The sequence below is a fragment of the Schistocerca piceifrons genome, chromosome 2 (assembly GCF_021461385.2).
Source record: "Schistocerca piceifrons isolate TAMUIC-IGC-003096 chromosome 2, iqSchPice1.1, whole genome shotgun sequence".
Taxonomy (NCBI): Eukaryota; Metazoa; Arthropoda; class Insecta; order Orthoptera; family Acrididae; genus Schistocerca; species Schistocerca piceifrons.
This window is the reverse complement of record NC_060139.1, coordinates 477,485,058-477,505,561: the sequence shown is the minus strand read 5'-3', so window position 1 is coordinate 477,505,561 and position 20,504 is coordinate 477,485,058. Positions and strand designations below refer to the sequence as shown.

The 20,504-nt window shown below is 39.9% G+C and overlaps 1 protein-coding gene across 2 annotated transcripts in view; it reads right to left on the bottom strand.

The window, feature by feature from the left end:
• LOC124777066 (sorting nexin-14-like) overlaps positions 1-20,504 on the bottom strand; it is a 235,220-nt gene that overhangs the window by 147,566 nt on the left and 67,150 nt on the right. For both annotated transcript variants that reach the window (XM_047252339.1, XM_047252340.1), the window contains exons 7-8: positions 18,939-19,053; positions 11,927-12,082 (exon numbers count right to left, since the gene is read on the bottom strand). In XM_047252339.1, the coding sequence (XP_047108295.1) occupies positions 11,927-12,082; positions 18,939-19,053 (271 nt within the window). The remainder of the gene's footprint in view (positions 1-11,926; positions 12,083-18,938; positions 19,054-20,504) is intronic.

Sequence of the window (20,504 nt, the reverse complement as noted above, 5' to 3'; positions counted from 1 at the left end):
CTGCCAAAGCAGAATTACTAAATACAGCCTTCCAAAATGCCTTCACAAAAGAAGACAAAGTAAATATTCCAGAATTCGAATCAAGGACAATAAAGAAGGTAATATTATTCTCAATAACCAGTATGGGTTTAGGAAGGGACAAAACACTTTACAAGCTGTAAATGAACTAATCTCTAAAGTAAATGCCTCGACAACAAACAAAGTGTATCTGGTATTTTTTGTGACCTCTCAACGGCGTTTGACACAGTAAACCATAAGCTGCTGCTCCAAAAATTGGGTACCTATGGCTTCCATAGAAAATCTATAAGATGGTTTTCATCTTATCTCAAAAACAGACACCAAAGGGTGGTGATACATCAAAAGTGAGAGAAAACTTGCTCTAGCTGGAAAGAAATTCAAGCAGGTGTGCCCCATGGCTTGATATTAGGACCACTTCTGTTCTTATATTACATAAATGACATGCCTAGCAAAGTAAATACAGATACAATACTTTACGCAGATGACTCAACTGCTCTAGTCTGCTGCAAAAACACTGATGAATTAGTACAGACCATGAAACAAACTCTACAAGAACTTGAACAATGGCTAAAAATAATGCTATGAAATTAAATCTTGAAAAAACCCAAATCATACACTTCAGGACCAAACAAACTACTGAATGCATATCGCAAATAGAATATTCAGGTAAAGAACTGATCACAGTTGATTCTGTAAAATTTCTTGGGATAACTTTAAATAAAAACTTGCAATGGACCGGCCATGTGGACAGTTCACTAAAGAGATTAAATAGTTTAGTTTATGCAATGAAGGTACTACACAAAGTAACGGATTTAATGGCGAAGAAAACTGTATACCACACGTATTTCATAACAGTTATAAAATATGGAATAATTTTTTGGGGTGCAGAAAAGACAAACCTGCTTCGAATCTTCAAACTACAAAAAAAATAAAAAATCAGAGCAATGACAGGAACCAATAGTAGACATTCATGCAGACCACTACTCGAAAGCCTGGACTTCATGACAGTCCATGCCATCTTCATATATGAAATACTTCTCTTTGAACAGAAAAACTCACATCTGTTTGAAGGAAATACATTCACACCAGTCTATGAAACTAGACATAAATTGAAATACATGCTACCTTGTCACCGACTCACATTACATGAAAATACTCTATATCACATGGCTCTGAAGATCAGAAACAAAATAAGGTCAATATTTGGGGAATCCACATTGGAGACCACTGGCACATACTTAAAAATCAAATGTTATTATAGTCTAGAAGAATTTCTAAATGAATAAATAGCAAATGTTATACGAGGTGCATTCAAGTTCTATGGCCTCCGATTTTTTTTCTCCGCACTAGAAAGAGATAGAAACACGCGCATTGTTTTAAAATGAGGCCGCGTTCATTGTCAATAAGTCCGAGAGATGGCAGCACCGTACGGCAGATGGAATTTTACTGCCAGCGGCGAGAATGAGAACTGTTTTAAATACTTAAAATGGCGACGTTTTCCTCACTTGAACAGCGTGCAATCATTCGTTTTCTGAATTTGCGTGGTGTGAAACCAATTGAAATTCATCGACAGTTGAAGGAGACGTGGTGATGGAGTTATGGATGTTTCGAAAGTGTGTTCGTGGATGCGACAGTTTAATGAGGGCATAACATCGTGTGACAACAAACCGAAACAACCTCGGGCTCGCACAAGCCGGTCTGACGACATGATCGAGAAGTGGAGAGAATTGTTTTGGGGGATCGCCGAATGACTGTTGAACAGATCGCCTCCAGAGTTGGCATTTCTGTGGGTTCTGTGCACACAATCCTGCATGACGACCTGAAAATGCGAAAAGTGTCATCCAGGTGGGTGCCACGAATGCTGACGGACGACCACATGGCTGCCCGTGTGGCATGTTGCCAAGCAATATTGACGCGCAACGACAGCATGAATGGGACTTTCTTTTCGACGGTTGTGACAATGGATGAGACGTGGATGCCATTTTTCAATCCAGAAACAAACCACCAGTCAGCTCAATGGAAGCACACAGATTCACCGCCACCAAAAAAATTTCAGGTAACCGCCAGTGCTGAAAAAATGATGGTGTCCATGTTCTGGGACAGCGAGGGCGTAATCCTTACCCATTGCGTTCCAAAGGGCACTACGGTAACAGGTGCATCCTACGAAAATGTTTTGAAGAACAAATTCCTTCCTGCACTGCAACAAAAACGTCCGGGAAGGGCTGCGCGTGTGCTGTTTCACCAAGACAATGCACCCGCACATCGAGCTAACGTTACGCAACAGTTTCTTCGTGATAACAACTTTGAAGTGATTCCTCATGCTCCCTACTCACCTGATCTGGCTCCTAGTGACTTTTGGCTTTTTCCAACAATGAAAGACACTCTCCGTGGCCACACATTCACCAGCCATGCTGCTATTGCCTCAGTGATTTTCCAGTGGTCAAAACAGACTCCTAAAGAAGCCTTCGCCGCTGCCATGGAATCATGGCGTCAGCGTTGTGAAAAATGTGTACGTCTGCAGGGCGATTACGTCGAGAAGTAATGCCAGTTTCATCGATTTCTGGTGATTAGTTAATTAGAAAAAAAAAATCGGAGGCCTTAGAACTTGAATGCACCTCGTAGTTTAGAGGAATTTATAAATAGGAATAGGGAGTAAGGATACATGTACAAATAGTATACTTTTGAAGTCATATAGATACAAAGCAAACACGTTCACTGTATGTTCATGTTTATAAATAGAATTATAGTTTGAATGGCAGTTTGTATTCCGTTCAGTACATCCATATTTCATATAGGTGTGTGAAGTCTATGGTAATGATTCTATGAGCTATAAAAAGATTTAAAATATGTTGTATTTTCATTATAATAAGCAATGTGTGTATTACGTATTTCCTGTAGTATATAAAATATTGTAGCAACTTAGGTTAAAGACTGACAAGTCGCCAATGTTCTCAATCGAATGATTGTATAAAAACATGTTATGTGACAATAAAGTATCTTATCTTATCTTATCTACCACCATGGGTAATGTAGAAGTAGATATCCTCGGAGTAGTGACGTAACTTAAATCACTTAATAAAAGCAAGTCTTCTGGTCCAAACTGTATACCAATTAGGTTCCTTTCAGAATATGCTGATGCAATGGCTCCATACTTAACAATCATATACAACTGTTTGCTTGACGAAATATCGGTACCCAAAGACTGGAAAGTTGCACAGATCACACCAACGTTAAAGAAAGTTAGTAGGAGTAATCTGCTAAATTACAGGCCCATATCATTAATGTCAATAAGCAACAGGATTTTGGAAGATATATTGTGTTCGAACATTATGAATTACCTTGAAGAAAATGATCTATCGACAGACAGTCAACACAGATTTAGAAAACATCGTTCTTGTGAAACACAACTAGCTCTTTACTCGCACAAAGTGTTGAGTGCTATCGACAAGGGATTTCAAATTGATTCTGTTTTTATGGATTTCTGGAAGGCTTTTGACACTTTACCAGACAAGTGGACTCTAGTGAAATTGTGTGCCTACAGAATATCATCTCAGTTGTGTGACTGGACTTCACAGATGCCACATTTTGTAGTAATTGACGAAAAGTCATCGAGTAAAACAGAAGTGATTTCTGGCATTCCCCAAGGTAGTGTTGTAGACCCTTTGCTGTTCCTTATCTATATAAATGATTTGGGAGACAATCTGAGCAGCCATCTTAGGTTGTTTGCAGATGAGACTGTCGTTTATCAAGTAGCAAAGTCATCAGAGGATCAAAACAAACTGCAAAATGACTTAGAAAAGATATATACTTATGGTGCAAAAATTGGCAATTGCCTCTAAATAACAAAAAGTGTGAGATCATACATATTAGTGCTAAAAGGAATCTGTTAAACTTTGGTTCCAAGATAAATCAGTCAAATCTAAAGACTGTAAATTCAACTAAATATCTAGAAATTACAATTATAAACAACTTAAATTTGAAGGAACACACAGAAAGTGTTGCGGGGAAAGCTAACCAAGGACTCCATTTCATTGGTAGGACACTTAGGAAATTTAACAGATTTACTTAGGAGACTGCCTACACTATCCTTGTCCATCCTCTTTTAGCATACTACTGCACAGTGTGGGATCCTTACCAGATAGAATTGATGGAGTACATCAAAAATTTAAAGAAGGGCAGCATGTTTTGTATTATTGCAAAATAGGGGGGAGAGAGAGTTCCTGAAATGATACGGGATTTGGGATGGGCATCATTAAACCAAAGACTTTTTCATTGTGAAGGAATCTTCTCATGAAATTCCAATCACCAACTTTCTCATCCGAATATGAAAATACAGGGTGATTCAAAAAGAATACCACAACTTTAAAAATGTGTATTTAATGAAAGAAACATAATATAACCTTCTGTTATACATCATTACAAAGAGTATTTAAAAAGGTTTTTTTTTTTCACTCAAAAAGAAGTTCAGAGATGTTCAATATGGGCCCCTCCAGACACACGAGCAATATCAACCCGATACTCCAACTCGTTCCACACTCTCTGTAGCATATCAGGCGTAACAGTTTGGATAGCCGCTGTTATTTCTCATTTCAAATCATCAATGGTGGCTGGGAGAGGTGGCCGAAACACCATATCCTTAACATACCCCCATAAGAAAAAATCGCAGGGGGTAAGATCAGGGCTTCTTGGAGGCCAGTGATGAAGTGCTCTGTCACGGGCTGCCTGGCGGCCGATCCATCGCCTCGGGTAGTTGACGTTCAGGTAGTTACGGACAGATAAGTGCCAATGTGGTGGCGCTCCATCCTGCTGAAATATGAATTGTTGTGCTTCTTGTTCGAGCTGAGGGAACAGCCAATTCTCTAACATCTCCAGATACTGTAGTCCAGTTACAGTAGCACCTTCGAAGAAAAAGGGACCAAAAACTTTATTGGCTGAAATGGCACAGAAAACGTTCACCTTAGGAGAGTCACGTTCATACTGAGTTGTTTCCTGCGGATTCTCAGTGGCCCATATACAGACATTGTGACGGTTGACTTTCCCGTTAGTGTGGAAAGTTGCTTCATCACTAAACACAATCTTTGAAACGAAAGATTCATCTGTTTCCATTTGAGCAAGGATAAAATCACAGAAATCGATTCTTTTAATCTTATCAGCTGCAGACAGTGCTTGAACCAATTTCAGATGATAAGGTTTCATAACTAACCTTTTTCGTAGGACTCTCCATACAGTTGATTATGGAATTTGCAGCTCTCTTCTAGCTCTGCGAGTCGATTTTCCTGGGCTGCGAACAAATGCTTGCTGGATGCGTGCTACATTTTCATCACTCGTTCTCGGCCGTCCAGAACTTTTCCCTTTGCACAAACACCCATTCTCTGTAAACTGTTTATACCAACATTTAATAGACCACCTATCAGGAGGTTTAACACCATACTTCGTTCAAAACGCACGCTGAACAACTGTCGTCGATTCACTTCTGCCGTACTCAATAACACAAAAAGCTTTCTGTTGAGCGGTCACCATCTTAGCATAAACTGACGCTGACGCCTAGTCAACAGCGCCTCAAGCGAACAAATGTACAACTAAATGAAACTTTATAGCTCCCTTAATTTGCCGACAGATAGTGCTTAGCTCTGCCTTTTGCCCTTGCAGAGTTTTAAATTCCTAAAGTTGTGGTATTCTTTTTGAATCACCCTGTATTTTGTTGATGCTGACCTACATAGGGAAAAATGATCACCACAATAAAATAAGAAAAATCAGAGCTTGTATGGAAAGATACAGGTGTTCGTTCTTTCCACATACTATACAAGATTGGAATAATACAGAGTCACGAAGGTGGTTCAATGAACCAACTGCCAGGCACTAAAACATGATTTGTAGAGTATCGATGTAGATGTAGATGATCTAGAGCAATTACCCCATTTCGAAGAGATACTTGTTACGTCTTCCGTAACCAAATATCCGTAAGCACAATGTTTGTGAGAGTTGCTTGGAGTACACACACAGTGGACTTTAATCTGAACAAGCTTCATGTACAGCCTGAAATTCTGCGAACCACTGTGACTGGTGTACGACCATGTATGGATCCTTTATTCAGGGCTGGTTTAAACCACAAGAAATACAAGCCGCTGTTTGGTGTTCCAAGCTAAGAGGGCACCACAACTGCAGGACTTCTATACAGGACACATGACAATTCATAGTAACCTGTAACGAAGCAGGGTTGCCCACTGCTAGCCTGTTTTGGTTTTACACTCCTTTAGTAACTTAGTTAAGCAATGAACTTTTATTTTTTTTCATTTTCACTACTCAGATTCCGACTATAGATTCTGTGGCCTTCAACCTCATAGTACAGAATTCAGAAATAGTTTAAATAAAATTCCCCTAGTAAAATCTATTATTTCAGTACATTCTAATGTCTATTCTGAAAGTAATGAGCTAATCAGTTTTATTGGAAATGCATACTATTAACAGTTATGGATAATGACGTATATTGTGCAATACATATTAAGTAAAATTCGAGAGAGCTAATAGATCAAATTCAGCTATAAGACTGCATCCAAAAGAAAGCCTAAATTTTACTGATTCCAACAAAGTGTTTAAATTAACCTAAAGTCTATTAGTTAAATAGATATTAAGACTTAAAATCTGTAGACTGTATGACTTTCAGTGCCAATTGTGACCAAACTACCAAATAATTCTGAGATCTGTTTCAATACTTTTGCTACCTTTATTTTTCTACTAAAATAACTCCAGTCTCAACTTTGTAAGTGAATTAATTAAGAATTTTTGAATATGTAAAAATTATTGTTCAAAAGGGCTGCCGTGGTTATAAGTTGGGAATTCCCACAGCGGATGCATAAGTTAGTTCCGCGTATTTAAATTGATACAGCTCACTCATGTTATTTAAATAATAAAAGCCAATAGTTAACTTCAAAACCAGTTAGAAAGGATCATTTTAACCCTGGGAAATTATAAACTATAATAGATTAACAGAAATAGTCAAATATTCAAGCGCTCGTCTATATGAGGTCCGAGCTGGTGCAGTTTTCAGTTAGTTCTCAGTCAGATTCTCTTGGAGCAAAAGTGCGGCAAGTTGGTTAATTTTTCGGTAATTGTAATTGTGAACTTTGTTAAAGACTGGAAGTTTTTGACCTACGTAATGTGACGATTAAGTGTAAGAGGCCTGGTCACATGAATATTGTGTGTGCGAGTGATAACAAATAAATCGCACTGTGGTTGACATAAATGTTCAACAATGAATACGATCCTGACTTTTGATTTTGGAAAACTTAACCTAGGATCCTGGCTTCTTAATTTCAGTGTGATTTAGGTGAGACGAACGCAGCTGCTGGGAAGACAATATTGAATAAGCAAAGCAAGGTAGGTCGAGAACACTGCGCACTATCTACTGGGTGAGGAAATGTTTCAGTACCGGTACATTCGGTTGTGACGTGAACTTTAAGTGGCACTAATAAAAGGACATGTCCCGGCACGTTACAAGTGGTGCCCCGGGTGAGGAGACATGTCACGACACGTTACATGTGGTGCCCCGGGAGAGGAAACACCCTGGCACGTTACATGTGGTGCCCCTTTGGCTGAGAATATCGAATTTACGAGCCTTAAGACTATATTTGGAAGACCGACTTCAAGTGAGAGTGAAATCGGTGGCAACAATGGCAGAAGTGAGAACCGTGCACGTATAACTACATCTGACGCAGTTTAAGAATAGCCGCAACAGTAGCAGCCAATCAACGCGACGTGTTTGCAGCAGCGGCGGCCATGATGGAAGCAGCAGCCAACCCACGCAAGCCGGACAAAGCTGACCAGGGTCAGTGCCAGCAGGTGCCGAATACGAATGGGAGCAGTTTGGCAGATTGCGAGTTTGCAGCAACAGCAGCAGTAGCAGACCACACACATCATAAACAAGACACTGGCTGACGACCGACAGAGAAGACGTCCGGAACTTTAAGGTACCGTACGAGCAGTATATATATTGTAACTTTTGTCAAAATGGAAAGTAAGGAAAACATTAGTGACATTGCGAGTGGAATGAAAGGGAGTGACACTTTAGGAGGTACAAAAGTTGAAGTATTAAAATCCACAGATGACAGTGGGTATAGGTCAGAATTAAATTTGACCGTAACTGACAGTGAAGTAAGTGGTATTCAGGGCGAGGAAATTAAGGCTTCGTTCACTGCAATTAGAGACAAAGTGGGAAGAGAGGGGAGTAGTGTTGATGGAAAGGACTTCAGTGAGGAAAAGAACACTGATAGTGATGTTCAAAGGGCACAGGCTTCGTCACATGAGAATAATTTACAAGATATGCTCATGCAAATCATGGGGGCTGTGAATAATATGGGTAATGATATAAGTAGTGAAATTAGAAATGAACTTGGTAAGGTGAGCATGGGTACCAGAATGACCATACTAGCTAATGACATTAAAAAGGAAGTTAGTCTCATTCAGGAAAAAGTGTCTGGATTAGAACAACATGTGAAAGAAGTAGAAAAGAGCTGCGATAATAATATGATAAAAGTAAGGGAAGAGACCGATAACAAACTTAAAAAAGTGAGTACTAATTGCGTTGAGGGGAGAAGGAAGTTATGTGAATACAGTACAGGCTATTGAGAAAAAGGGTAAGGCCGACATTATAAGCAGTGCAGATGAAATTATTGTTGATGGAGAGGTGTTTTGTGGTTCTGATGCAGAAGGGTCTGGTAGGAATTTCGCATGGTTATCTGAAACTGATAGTAAAGGAAACAGTGAAATGAAGGTTATCAATGTATATGACGATTATACTAAGTATGAAGTTAACACTGAAGTCATTCAAAGTGATACAAGAGAAGTGCCTGCATGTGCAAACGATGTGCAATGTGTAGAAAATAATTCAGAAAACAAAGTAGCTGAAACATCTAGTGACAATCTGCTCCACTGTCTAAAAGTTGCTTTCCTGCTAGAATCTGATGACGAAAATGATATCGGTGATAGTTCAGATGATGAAGGGTATATGAGTACAGATAATAATGAACGTACTAACTTTCCCTATTGTTCAAAAGTTGTGTACTTAAGTGAATATGGAGGTGAGGAAGAGAGTAGTGATGACTCCAGTGAAGATGAATTTTCAGGTGTAAAAGGAAGTGAATATACTTTTACTGAAAGAGGGTATGAAAAAATTAATGACATTTTACCAAAGCAAGATACAGAAAGTAGAGGAGAAATGCGTACCATCACATTTCTGACTTTGATAAAGGTCGGATTGTAGCCAATCGTGATTGCGGTTTATTGTATCGCAACATTGCTGCTCGCGTTGGTCGAGATTCAATGACTGTTAGCAGAATATGGAATCAGTGGGTTCAGAAGGGAATACAGAACACCATGAGCTAGATCTAGGGTGATGACACCCTATCTACATTCCTCCAGAACCTCAATATCTTCTCCCTCAATGGCCTCGTATCACTAGCAGTCGAGATGACAGGCATCTTATCCCCATGGCTGTAACGGATCGTACAGCCACGTCTCGATCCCTGAGTCAACAGATGGGGACGTTTGCAAGACAACAACCATCTGCACGAACAGTTCGACGATGTCTGCAGCAGCATGGAACATCAGCTCAGAGACCATGGCTGCGGTTACCCTCGATGCTGAATCACAGATAGGAGCACTTGCGATGGTGTACTCAACGATGAACCTGGGTGCACGAACAGCAAAACATCATTTTTTCAGATGAATCCAGGTTCTGTTTACAGCATCGTGATGGTCGCATCCGTGTTTGGTGACATGACGGTGAACGCACATTGGAAGCGTGTATTCGTTATTGCCATACTGGCGTATCACCCGGCGTGATGGTATGGGGTGCCATTGGTTACACGTCTCTGTCGCCTCTTGTTCGCATTGACAGCACTTTGAACAGTGGACATTACGTTTCAGATGTGTTACGACCCGTGGCTCTACCCTTCATTCCATCCCTGCGAAACCCTACATTTCAGCAGGATAATGCACAACCGCATGTTGCAGGTCCTGTACAGGCCTTTCTGGAGACAGAAAATGTTTGACTGCTGCCCTGGCAAGCACATTCTCCAGATCTCTCACCAATTGAAAACGTCCGGTCAATGGTGGCCGAACAACTGGCTCGTCACAATACGCCAGTCACTACTCTTGATGAACTGTGGTATCGTGTTGAAACTGCATGGGCAGCTGTACCTGTACACGCCATCCAAGCTCTGTTTGACTCAATGCCCAGGCATATCAAGGCCGTTATTACGGCCAGAGGTGGTTGTTCTGGGTAATGATTTCTCAGGATCTACGCACCCAAATTGCATGAAAATGTAATCACATGTCAGTTCTAGTATAATATATTTGTCCATTGAATATCTGTTTATCATCTGCATTTCTTCTTGGTGTAGCAATTTTAATGGCCAGTAGTGTAGTTTAAAGAACTGTTTCAGAAACTTATTCGCCTGATAAGTCTGATTATGCCATAATCATGCTGATTATGAAAGTTACAGTATCACAAGAATACTCTCACAGATGTCATTCAGAAACCTGCACCAACTTAAAACTTTAATCGGGTAAACAGTGACACATATGAGACTTGCCCATCTACTTTTCCTTCATGTTTGTCAAGCCTATGCTGGAAAAAACAATCTTATGGATGTCATGAAAGAAGCTGTTTCCAGAACTGAGGAAAGGAAAGCTAAGTTTGAAAACTGTATGTAAGAACTGTGGAATCCAAAATGTAAGAAATAAATGTCTTCTTGTTCACAGAAATTATGATTCCTCTCTTCCGTTAAGATGTGATCCACAGTGTTTCTAAAATAATAATAATAATAATGAGGTTTCTCAATGACTGATTGTTACTGTGGCCTACAGTAAATCTGATCTGCCATTTGTAAATGGTCTCAAAGAAAAGTACTGTAAAATTAATGTCTTCCCAGCTGTGTGATATCTTTCTCAAGCCTATAGGAAGGAAATTATTGCCAAGAAGCAGGACCTATAAAGTTGGGCCCATATTGATGACTCTGAACACTGAATTGTTTCTCTTTGTAGAATGACATAGTACTCACTGCTTAACACCTTCACACACAGTCAATATTATATTTTTGCCTAACGTTTTTGGTGACAGGTTATTTCTAATTCATATTGGACAAAAATCAGTGATTAAGTTTTCATGCCCCCCCCCCCCCTTAACCAACAAACAGTAAATTGGTTTGTGAAAGTAGGCTTGCCCGGTATATACTGCTGATGAAATCTTCTCGGGCTTCCATCTGGGTAGCTGCATTCAGATGGAAGCACGAGAAGATTTCATCAGTAAACTGGTTTTCTTGCATCCCCACCTCCCACTTTTAAACTGTTGTTTTGCCACTGTTCACATATCATGTTCCATAAATCTCATTAGAGATAAGAACATTCAAGAATGCAAAATGCATTAAGTTGTGTAGCTCTTCAGAAGCTAAAATCTGCCCTCAAGGGCAGGATTTCGAGGATATTGAATCAAGTCCACAAAATAAGATGGTGATTCTGAAGAGCACCGCAGTCATTGCACGATCAATGATACGACTGAGTGGCAATAAGAAGGGAAGTACATTGGAAATTAATGCTAAATGTTGAGGCAGTTCGGGAACTTACTGAACCTACGGTGTATTTATTTTTTCGTGTCACGCATGGCATTACCAACATGTCAACTCTTGCTGTATTGTACTAAATAATTCTCTACACCATCTATATCATTTTTTCTAATTTTAGTACAAATCTGAGAGGAGGAGGGAGAGAGGGGGAGAGAGAAAGAGAGAGAGAGAGAGAGAGAGAGAGAGAGAGAGAGAGAGAGAGAGTTGGTTTTAGCTCCTAACTCTACTGAATTAGTTAATTACCAGTATTAAAATAAGTGCATGATACCAAATTAAGAATTTCTTACTTGAGAACATTTCCTCCACTACAGAAGGGCTGAACTCAATATGATCAGGTGACGCTGGACTGAAGTATACTGAATATAGATCCCAAGCCTCTCTGTACAAATTTTCAAGATCCTCGTCACTCAAGTCAGGTGTTATCATTTTGCGGTTGAATTCTTCTACAACACAGAATGGGGAAAAACTTCCTAAGTACATACAATATTTCAGACACCAAAAAAGTGAATATAACATAATGACCACAAAAACTAAACATGCATCACAACAAAGTCTAAAAGTTAAACTAAAGATGCATTTACACTGAGCTCAAAACATGTTCTGCAACAATGATCACAACATTGTTTGCAGCTAGTACTGGACTACCTATATTTGCAACATGTTGCAAACACGAAAATGTCTTCCACTGTTATATCGATACAGATGAAAGGAATGTTGTTTCGGGATCTGCTACCACTAAATGCTCCTATTCAGTGGTAATGTTTGTTTATACTCTGTCCCACTTTGTGTAGTATTGCATTTTTTCTTCAGCTGCAGTGTGTGTTCCTTTTCAAAACAGAAGTGGACAAAAAACAAAATTTACAAATTTGTCACAGTGTTGAGATAGAGGAATACCTTTGGAATGTTCGCAGTTCCAGTTACAGAAATACTACATTTAAGCATAATTCTCTTCAAAAAACAGCTACACTGCTTGGCACCAGTAGCAATGGTGTAGATAAAAAAAACTGATGCCTCTTGTATCACAGTACTGATGTGAGAAACAAAAAACTGAAGACACCAAGAGATATGGAAGCGTGACAGATTCTTTGTATCAACCGAAGTTGGTGGTGGTGGTGGTTGTTAGTGTTTAACGTCCCGTCGACAATGAGGTCAAGTTATGCTTGCTTACTTATGTTTATTTGTATTCAATATTAAACAACAATACTCAGCTGTAATTATTCTGCCATGGTAAAAGTCCTTATGGGCTTACAAAATAATTGCAATCCATCAGAAATTTCTTTGTATGTATTTGAACTTTGCGTGATATATTTGGAAGTGCAGTAATAAATGATTCAGCAGCACCTCTTCTCCATGTTCCTGGGATCACTTCCCCTGTAAGTAGGAAATAAAAATCAAAGCTTCGTTGTGGGCTGTAATGGCTCCTCGACTAGGCATTTTTCCTTAATATACAGAAACACACTGTTGTCATGGTCATCTCTGGTTGCAACAACCTTGGTTTTCGAAATACATAAAACACTGAGGCTCTAACACCAAATGTATTTTCTACAACTTTCCTTGCTCTAGGAAATTGGTAGTTAGAAAAATCTTTCTTTTGAGCCTTGGTTGTCCTTTCACAGGTATGGCTTCAAGATGTTTTTCTGTAATGGAAAAGCAACTGCCATGAATTTGTGTGGTAGTGGCTTTGTTCCTCCAGGTAAACATTTACAACATGGCAAGTTTGTTTGTTTTTGTGAAATAGGTCACTTATAGAGGCATTCTTAAAAACACTTCCTTGGCACATAACACAGGCACATAAAAAGTTGTAATTGGTGTCAACAACAGTATGCAACACAATGCTGAATGACCCTTTGTAATTGTAAAATTCACTCCCACTAGCAACAAGACACTTTAGAAAATATGCCTCCTGTCAGTTGCTCCCACACAATGAAGGAAGTGGAATATCTGGCTCAATACACTTTCTTTTGCCTGCCATTCACCTTCAGTCACCAGCAACTGAAACAAGTAAATTTGACTTATGGTTCCGCAACAGCTACCTGCAGAGGGTGCAGAAGATGCCGCAGGTCCAGGTGAACTGACAACAAGTATGTCTCCTCCACAAAAACAGATGGAAAGAGTGAGTGAAAGAAGTGACCCTTTAAATCAAGTCATGTCAGTGTTGCAGACTGATCTGCACAAACAACAAAAATGAGAACAGGATTCATTAAGTGAATTTGGGACACATGTCATCAGCAAATTACATGAGTTGCCACACTATGAAAGGGCAGTGTCAACATTTATGATACTCTCTATGAGGCAGAAATGCATTCCTTTAGAAGGGAGCAGTCAATATTGAATGTGGATGTGGCAGATGGATGATCAAATCCAGATTCCTCCATCACCTTCACTAGAAGTGCCAGTGACATTAGAGTTGAAGGAGTATTATTTGTTAAAAATAATAACGATGGTGGTGGTGATGATATAACTGTGAAATAATTATGCAAGGCTATGATAGGAATTTCCTGTAGCCAAAAATAGAAGAGTAACAGTAATTATTGGCTTCATTGGAACTACTCTACTGAAAATTGTGTCTTTCTTTTAAGTAACTCGTCCTATTATATACATTAGAATTTCAAAATCAGACAATGGCATCCTCATGAAGTTATGAAAACCAGAACAGTCTTCCAAATTCAGCTCATGTCATTCTTGCAATGTCTTCTATAATATTCGATGGCTACATATTTTTCTTTATCTGCTTTTTTTGTCGAGTAGCTGCAGCACATATCCTTAATTCTTCCTCTTCACTTGTCACAGTCTTGCTCTTGTTGCAAATACATAATGTGAAATGTTTTCTGGCAGTTCAGTGCAGCAGAAGATGTGATGCAAACAATAAACACTGTTGCCGACTTTGGTGGAACAATGTTGGAAACAGAAATGTTTTTAAACTCAGTGTAAACATGGCTTAATTAGTAAAAGTAGTGCCCGGGAGAGTTAGGTCAGTTCTCCTACCTGTTGTCTTTCCCTCATTTTTAAGTGTCAATGAGAAACCTTTGGCCTAGAATGGATTGGTCCATGACTCTAAGCACACACTGTAGCCACAGTGATATTTCTGCTACAGGTGCTATCTAGGGTAGTATCGTAAGCAGCAATGATTACTGGATGAACACTTATCATTAATGGGGTTAATGTGGCAATATTGTGCAATAATCATTCTTCACTTTGCTTTGGAATAGTTTGCTTAGCTGGGTTCAAAAAGCGAGTGCCGAAGGCTTCCAATTTGTGACCACTGAGCTGTTAGGCAAGAACACTATTGTGGAAATGTGCAGAAAAGTGGAGAGGTAGCTTCTACACTTGCCACTTCTGCAGTCAGTTTTGCTGCTCCTTAATATAATGCTTTTTAAAGTCACAGTAGCACAGACTTTCCACTTCTTTGCAGACTTTATCAGCAGTCATAATTTTTTTTTAAATCAAACATATTTTGTGGAGATGGTTTTCTCTATTTGGAAAGTATTAAAAAACAGATGTCCAAAAGATGCTTGTCTGCTGTGAGTATCTAGAGTTAAGCTAGTTAATTCTGCCAATCTATGAGTACTAACTAATATTTGCCATCTTAACACTGAAAGGCCAAGCTTTAGATCATCTATTCCTTTATTTAGTCACATTGTAGTTCAATGCAATTTGTCCAATGTCTTCAGTGAATAGATTCCATCAGTGAAATGTGATTCAAGGAAGTCGTCAGTACAATAACCATCTATGGCTGACAATGGGCATAAAATTTTATTCAGCTGCAAATTCCTTTCGGTGCATGGCAAAGCGGAAAGTAAAGTGTGCAAATTCTGGTGAATAGGGGGCTGTTCCAACAGCTCGTACTTCAGAACACTCAAGTTTTCCATTGCCAAAGTACCTCTACAGGCAGATATACTCACTCTCACTCTCACTCACTCTCTCTCTCTCTCTAAATTTTTATATTCAGGCCTCTTATCAAACAATTTTTCTATGCCTTTCGCCTTGGACCAGTCCTTCCTTTGCTTTTTGGAAGGTAATCAGTTTGAAGAACACCTTTTATCACCCAATTATTACAGACAAAACTAATTTTCCCAATCCTTGAATAGTGCCACCATTTCCCACAGATTACTTTGCTATTACATTTCTGGCGTGAAGGGGAGATCATGTCTCACCTCTAGTAGGAAAACGGAGTAGGAAATCAATTTCTTTTCAAAATCGCTTATACATTGCTGAGAAATCTGGTTTTGCATTCAAAAATGGATTATTCTTCTTGCACAAAACTATCTTGTGGTTATTTATTCTTATCAATTACGAGGGCCGTTCAGAAAGTAACCTCCGGCTGATTTAAAAAAATACACCAAGTTAAATAAAAATATTTTAATATATACATCTTACAACTACATCTTTGCACTATTTTTCTACATAGTCTCCATAGCGATTGAGGCACTTATCGTATCTCTTCACAAGCTTTGAAATTCCTTCTGCATAAAAATCACCCGCTTGTGCCTGGAGCCAGCCTGTGACCGCATCTTTGAGCTCTTCGTCGTCATCAAACCACTGTGACCCGAGCCATTTCTTCAAATGCATGAAGAGGTGATAATCACTGGCGCCAGGTCTGGGCTGTAAGGTGGATGGTTGATAACGTCCCACTTGAAGGACTCAAGAAGGGCCGTTGTTCTGCGAGCAGAGTGAGGACGGGCGTTATCGTGCAAAAAAACGATACCGGAAGTCAGCATACCACGGCGTTTGTTCTGTATAGCCCGTCGTAACTTTTTTATTGTTTCACAGTACACGTCTTGATTAATGGTCGTACCACGTTCCATGAATTCAACCAACAACACCCCTTTGGCATCCCAAAACACTGTTGCCATCAGTTTTCTGGCAAATAATCTTGCGAGGCTTTTCTTGGTTTGGTAGGTGAATTTGAATGTGCCCACATCTTTGATTGTTCTTTTGTCTCAGGGTTCAAGTACTTAATCCAGGTTTCGTCACCGGTCACGATTCTGTTTAACAATGGTTCTCCTTCGTCCTCATAACGTGACAGAAAGTCTAATGCAGAGGCCATTCTTTGAGTTTTGTGGTGGTCGGTGAGAATTTTGGGCACCCATCGTGCACAGAACTTACGGTAACCCAATCTTGCTGTCACTATCTCGTACAAGAGAGTCTTAGAAATCTGTGGAAAACCAGTAGACAACTCCGACATTGAGAAACGTCGATTTTCACGAACTTTTGCATCAACTGTCTGAACGAGTTCGTCAGTCACCAATGATGGTCTACCACTCCTCTCTTCATCATGAACGTTTTCTCGTCCACTTTTAAATAAACGTACCCATTCACGGACAACTCCTTCACTCATAACTCTTGGTCCGTACACGGCACAAAGCTCACGATGAATAGCTGCTGCAGAATATCCTTTGGCTGTAAAAAACCTTATGACAGCACGCACTTCACATTTGGCGGGGTTTTCTATTGCAGCACACATTTCAAACTGCCACAAAAACTAAACTAGCGCAGGTACGACGTTCACTCGACCACGGCTTGATGCCGACTGACCTGTTGAGTGCGTGAACGCACAGATGGCGTCGCTACTCCCCCCACAACCCGCACTGTGACCAATCTGAGGTTACTTTCTGAACCGCCCTCGTATAAACTCCGTTTCTTCAAAGGATCACATGGTGCTTTCGTACAGATCTTTCAGCCTATTATCTGATCTTTTGTCATTCATTTTTGTCAGTTCTTTGTGGAAAATCATTTGAAGTGAATTTAATTTCCCTGCGGTTGGGCAGGAACTGGTGTATAGTGTGCAATACTGCCCTTAGGCCTTACTGTAAACTGAACGAGTATCAATACTTTTAAAGTTTTTCAGTCTTTTTCAGTATAGCTCATATGGTGAACATTATTGCACAATACTCATGAATATGCAATAAATACTGAATGTGTGAGAGAAGTGGGGGTAAATCTTGTTGTTAAGTTCATCAGTTAAGGTAGAATGTTCTTTTCATTTCAGATCATTATTCTTCACACAAACTTTTCATAACTTTTATCTGATGTAAGACAACATCTCACACCACATATAGTAAGAGTTATTTTCTCGAAATTCTTATTTATAACTACATTATATGCTGCCCACAGAAGATCAACATCCAATTTTGTTTGCTGACCGGTTCTGCAGTAAATTCAGCTTTTGGTGCTCATGCTGTGATGTCACCGCCAGACACCACACTTGCTAGGTGGTAGCCTTTAAATCGGCCGCGGTCCATTAGTATACGCCGGACCCGCGCGTCGCCACTGTCAGTAATTGCAGACTGAGCGCCACCACACGGCAGGTCTAGAGAGACGTCCTGGCACTCGCCCCAGTTGTACAGCCGACTTAGGAAGGAAAGGTTCACTGACGAATACGCTCTAATTTGCCGAGACGATAGTTAGCATAGCCTTCAGCTACATTTGCTACGACCTAGCAAGGCGCCGTATTCAATTGATAATTAATATTATGATGCATGTACCGCAACGAGAGATGTTCTACAATTGTGGATTAAAGTTAAGTATTATATCAACTACGTACTTTATTTGCAATTCTCAAGATATTGTCCTGTTCCAGACCTCACGCCAGTCAGCGTGTAATTAAACGCGTGCATTTTGGCCTCCTCTAGAAAAACAGTGTTGGCTCTTCTGCCAATACTACAAATTTGGCGACGAAGATTTAACGGTTGTATTGCTCTAATTTACTTGTCATGGCTTCGCCACAATCTCCAGATGTACTGTCCGAATTTTATCGCTTGCAGAATCAGCAGACGTAGGCCTTATTGGATGCCCTTGGACAGCTCGTCCAGGGTCAACGTGCAATGCAAAACGATGCGGCAGCCGCCGCTCCACCGCTACCGCAGCTACAACATGCAGTTGCACCACCTTTTCGTCAGTTCGATGTGGCACTGGAAACCTGGACGGAGTGGTCACGCCAATTTGGATTCCATCTCGCCGCCTACAGAATTCAAGGTAACGAGCGGCAGCCTCACTTATTGGCGTGTGTAGGGGTGCAGACGTACCGTGTGATAGTGAAATTATTTCCCCGCCGCGACGTAGCAACTCTGTTCTACGAAGAAATTTTGTCTGCATTAGATGCATATTTCAAGGAATCAGTCAATGTAGTTACAAAACGGTATACGTTAAAGGCTACCACGTAGCAAGTGTGGTGTCTGGCGGTGACACCACACATGCTTCTTCATCTGTTACCCTTGAAAATGAGGAGTGTCAGAAGAGAATGGTATAGGTGTGTTACATACAGAATCAAGGACTTTTTTTTCCATTATCCAAGCGTACCTACATCCAAACAGAACTGTAGAATGTTGACTGATCCCACTCCTTTTAGGAACTGAATAAAAGGATAAAGTAAACTCTGGTCCTTCAGCACCCCTGCCATATCAAAACGTAATGCCTAGAAATAAAAATCCACAAGCTGTAAATATCATCATATAAATGTAATAACTGTAAAAAAATTAATTACATTTCTTAAGCATTAAATTTTAAGATCAGAGAAGGAAAATGCAGTCAATGAATGGAATATTCAACAGCCAAAAATTATCAGCAAAGCATTAGTTTCGGGACATCTGCTTTTGTATAATGGAATTTGCAGACATCTTAAACATGAATATTACCATCAACTTCTACTTAGTTAGCACTTTAATGTAAATGTAACAAAAACTGATTTTTTTCAAATGCATACAAATACAAAACAATTTAAAGGAATCTACAGGGTGTGTTCATAAAGTAATGCAAGTATCATCATAAAAAAATATTCAAGACGTAGTTTAAAATGTTTATAAATCTTAGAAGAACTTGGTAGATCGTGCATCTACACGTTTTTACGGAGTGTTCCCAAGGCACGTGCCTGGAAGGCCTCTGTGAGAATCTTGTTCAGAGTATTTATCAAAGCTGCTTTGATTGCTTCAATGCCATCAAAGTGGTGTCCTTCGAGGGCAGCCTTAATCCTTGAATAACAAAAGAAGTCTGCCAGAGCCAAGTCTGAATTTTTAGGAAACTGAGGCAGAACTGCCAGACTGTGCTTTGCCAGGAACTTGTGAATGCACAGAGCAGCATGACTTGAAAGATTGTCAAGATGGAGCACCCACATAGTAGCTGTCTCCTTTTGCATGCTAAAGGACCCTTTTTTTAAATCTTTCAAGAACATCCATACTGTATGCAATGATAATGATCTGTCCTGGCTGTAGAAACTCCTGGTGGACCAGACCCTTAGTGTCAAAGAAGTCAACCAGCAATGACATGCTCATTCTTACCTTCTTTTGATGCTCATTCTTGCCTTCTTTTGTTTGTGAGATGACTGTGTGTGCTGTTCAGCACTCTGGTGCTTTGTCTCCTGGTCATACTAAAATGCATGTTTCACCCCCAATAATACACTGCCTGAAAAAAATCATGCTCAGTTTGAACATGTTCTGGAAGTTCACTCATGATTGTTACTCAATTGGCCTTTTGCTCACACGTCAACACTTACACAGGGGACCAGCTTGGCCCACATCTTTTATCACATGTTTATGACATTTGTAATGAAATGCAGAGCAGTTACTTGAAGGATCAATGTCAATGCAATCACCGTAGCACTTGTTCATGGTCAGAGTTCAACAAATCATGCACGCAAGTCACATTTTCATTAGTAAGGCTAACTGCTGGCTGTTCAGAGTGGGGTTGCCCTGTTTTGTGCATGACTTGATCATATTCCACAGTTTGATCATTTTCTCCATTGCACGACAGACACATTTTAAGGTGAGTTAACAAAATCAACAGTGCTGACGCAACCACTGCTTGGAGCCAAGTGACCTTCGGCCGGTTGTGAAGCCAAGTGTCTCCCAATCTAGCCCAAGGTCCAAACAC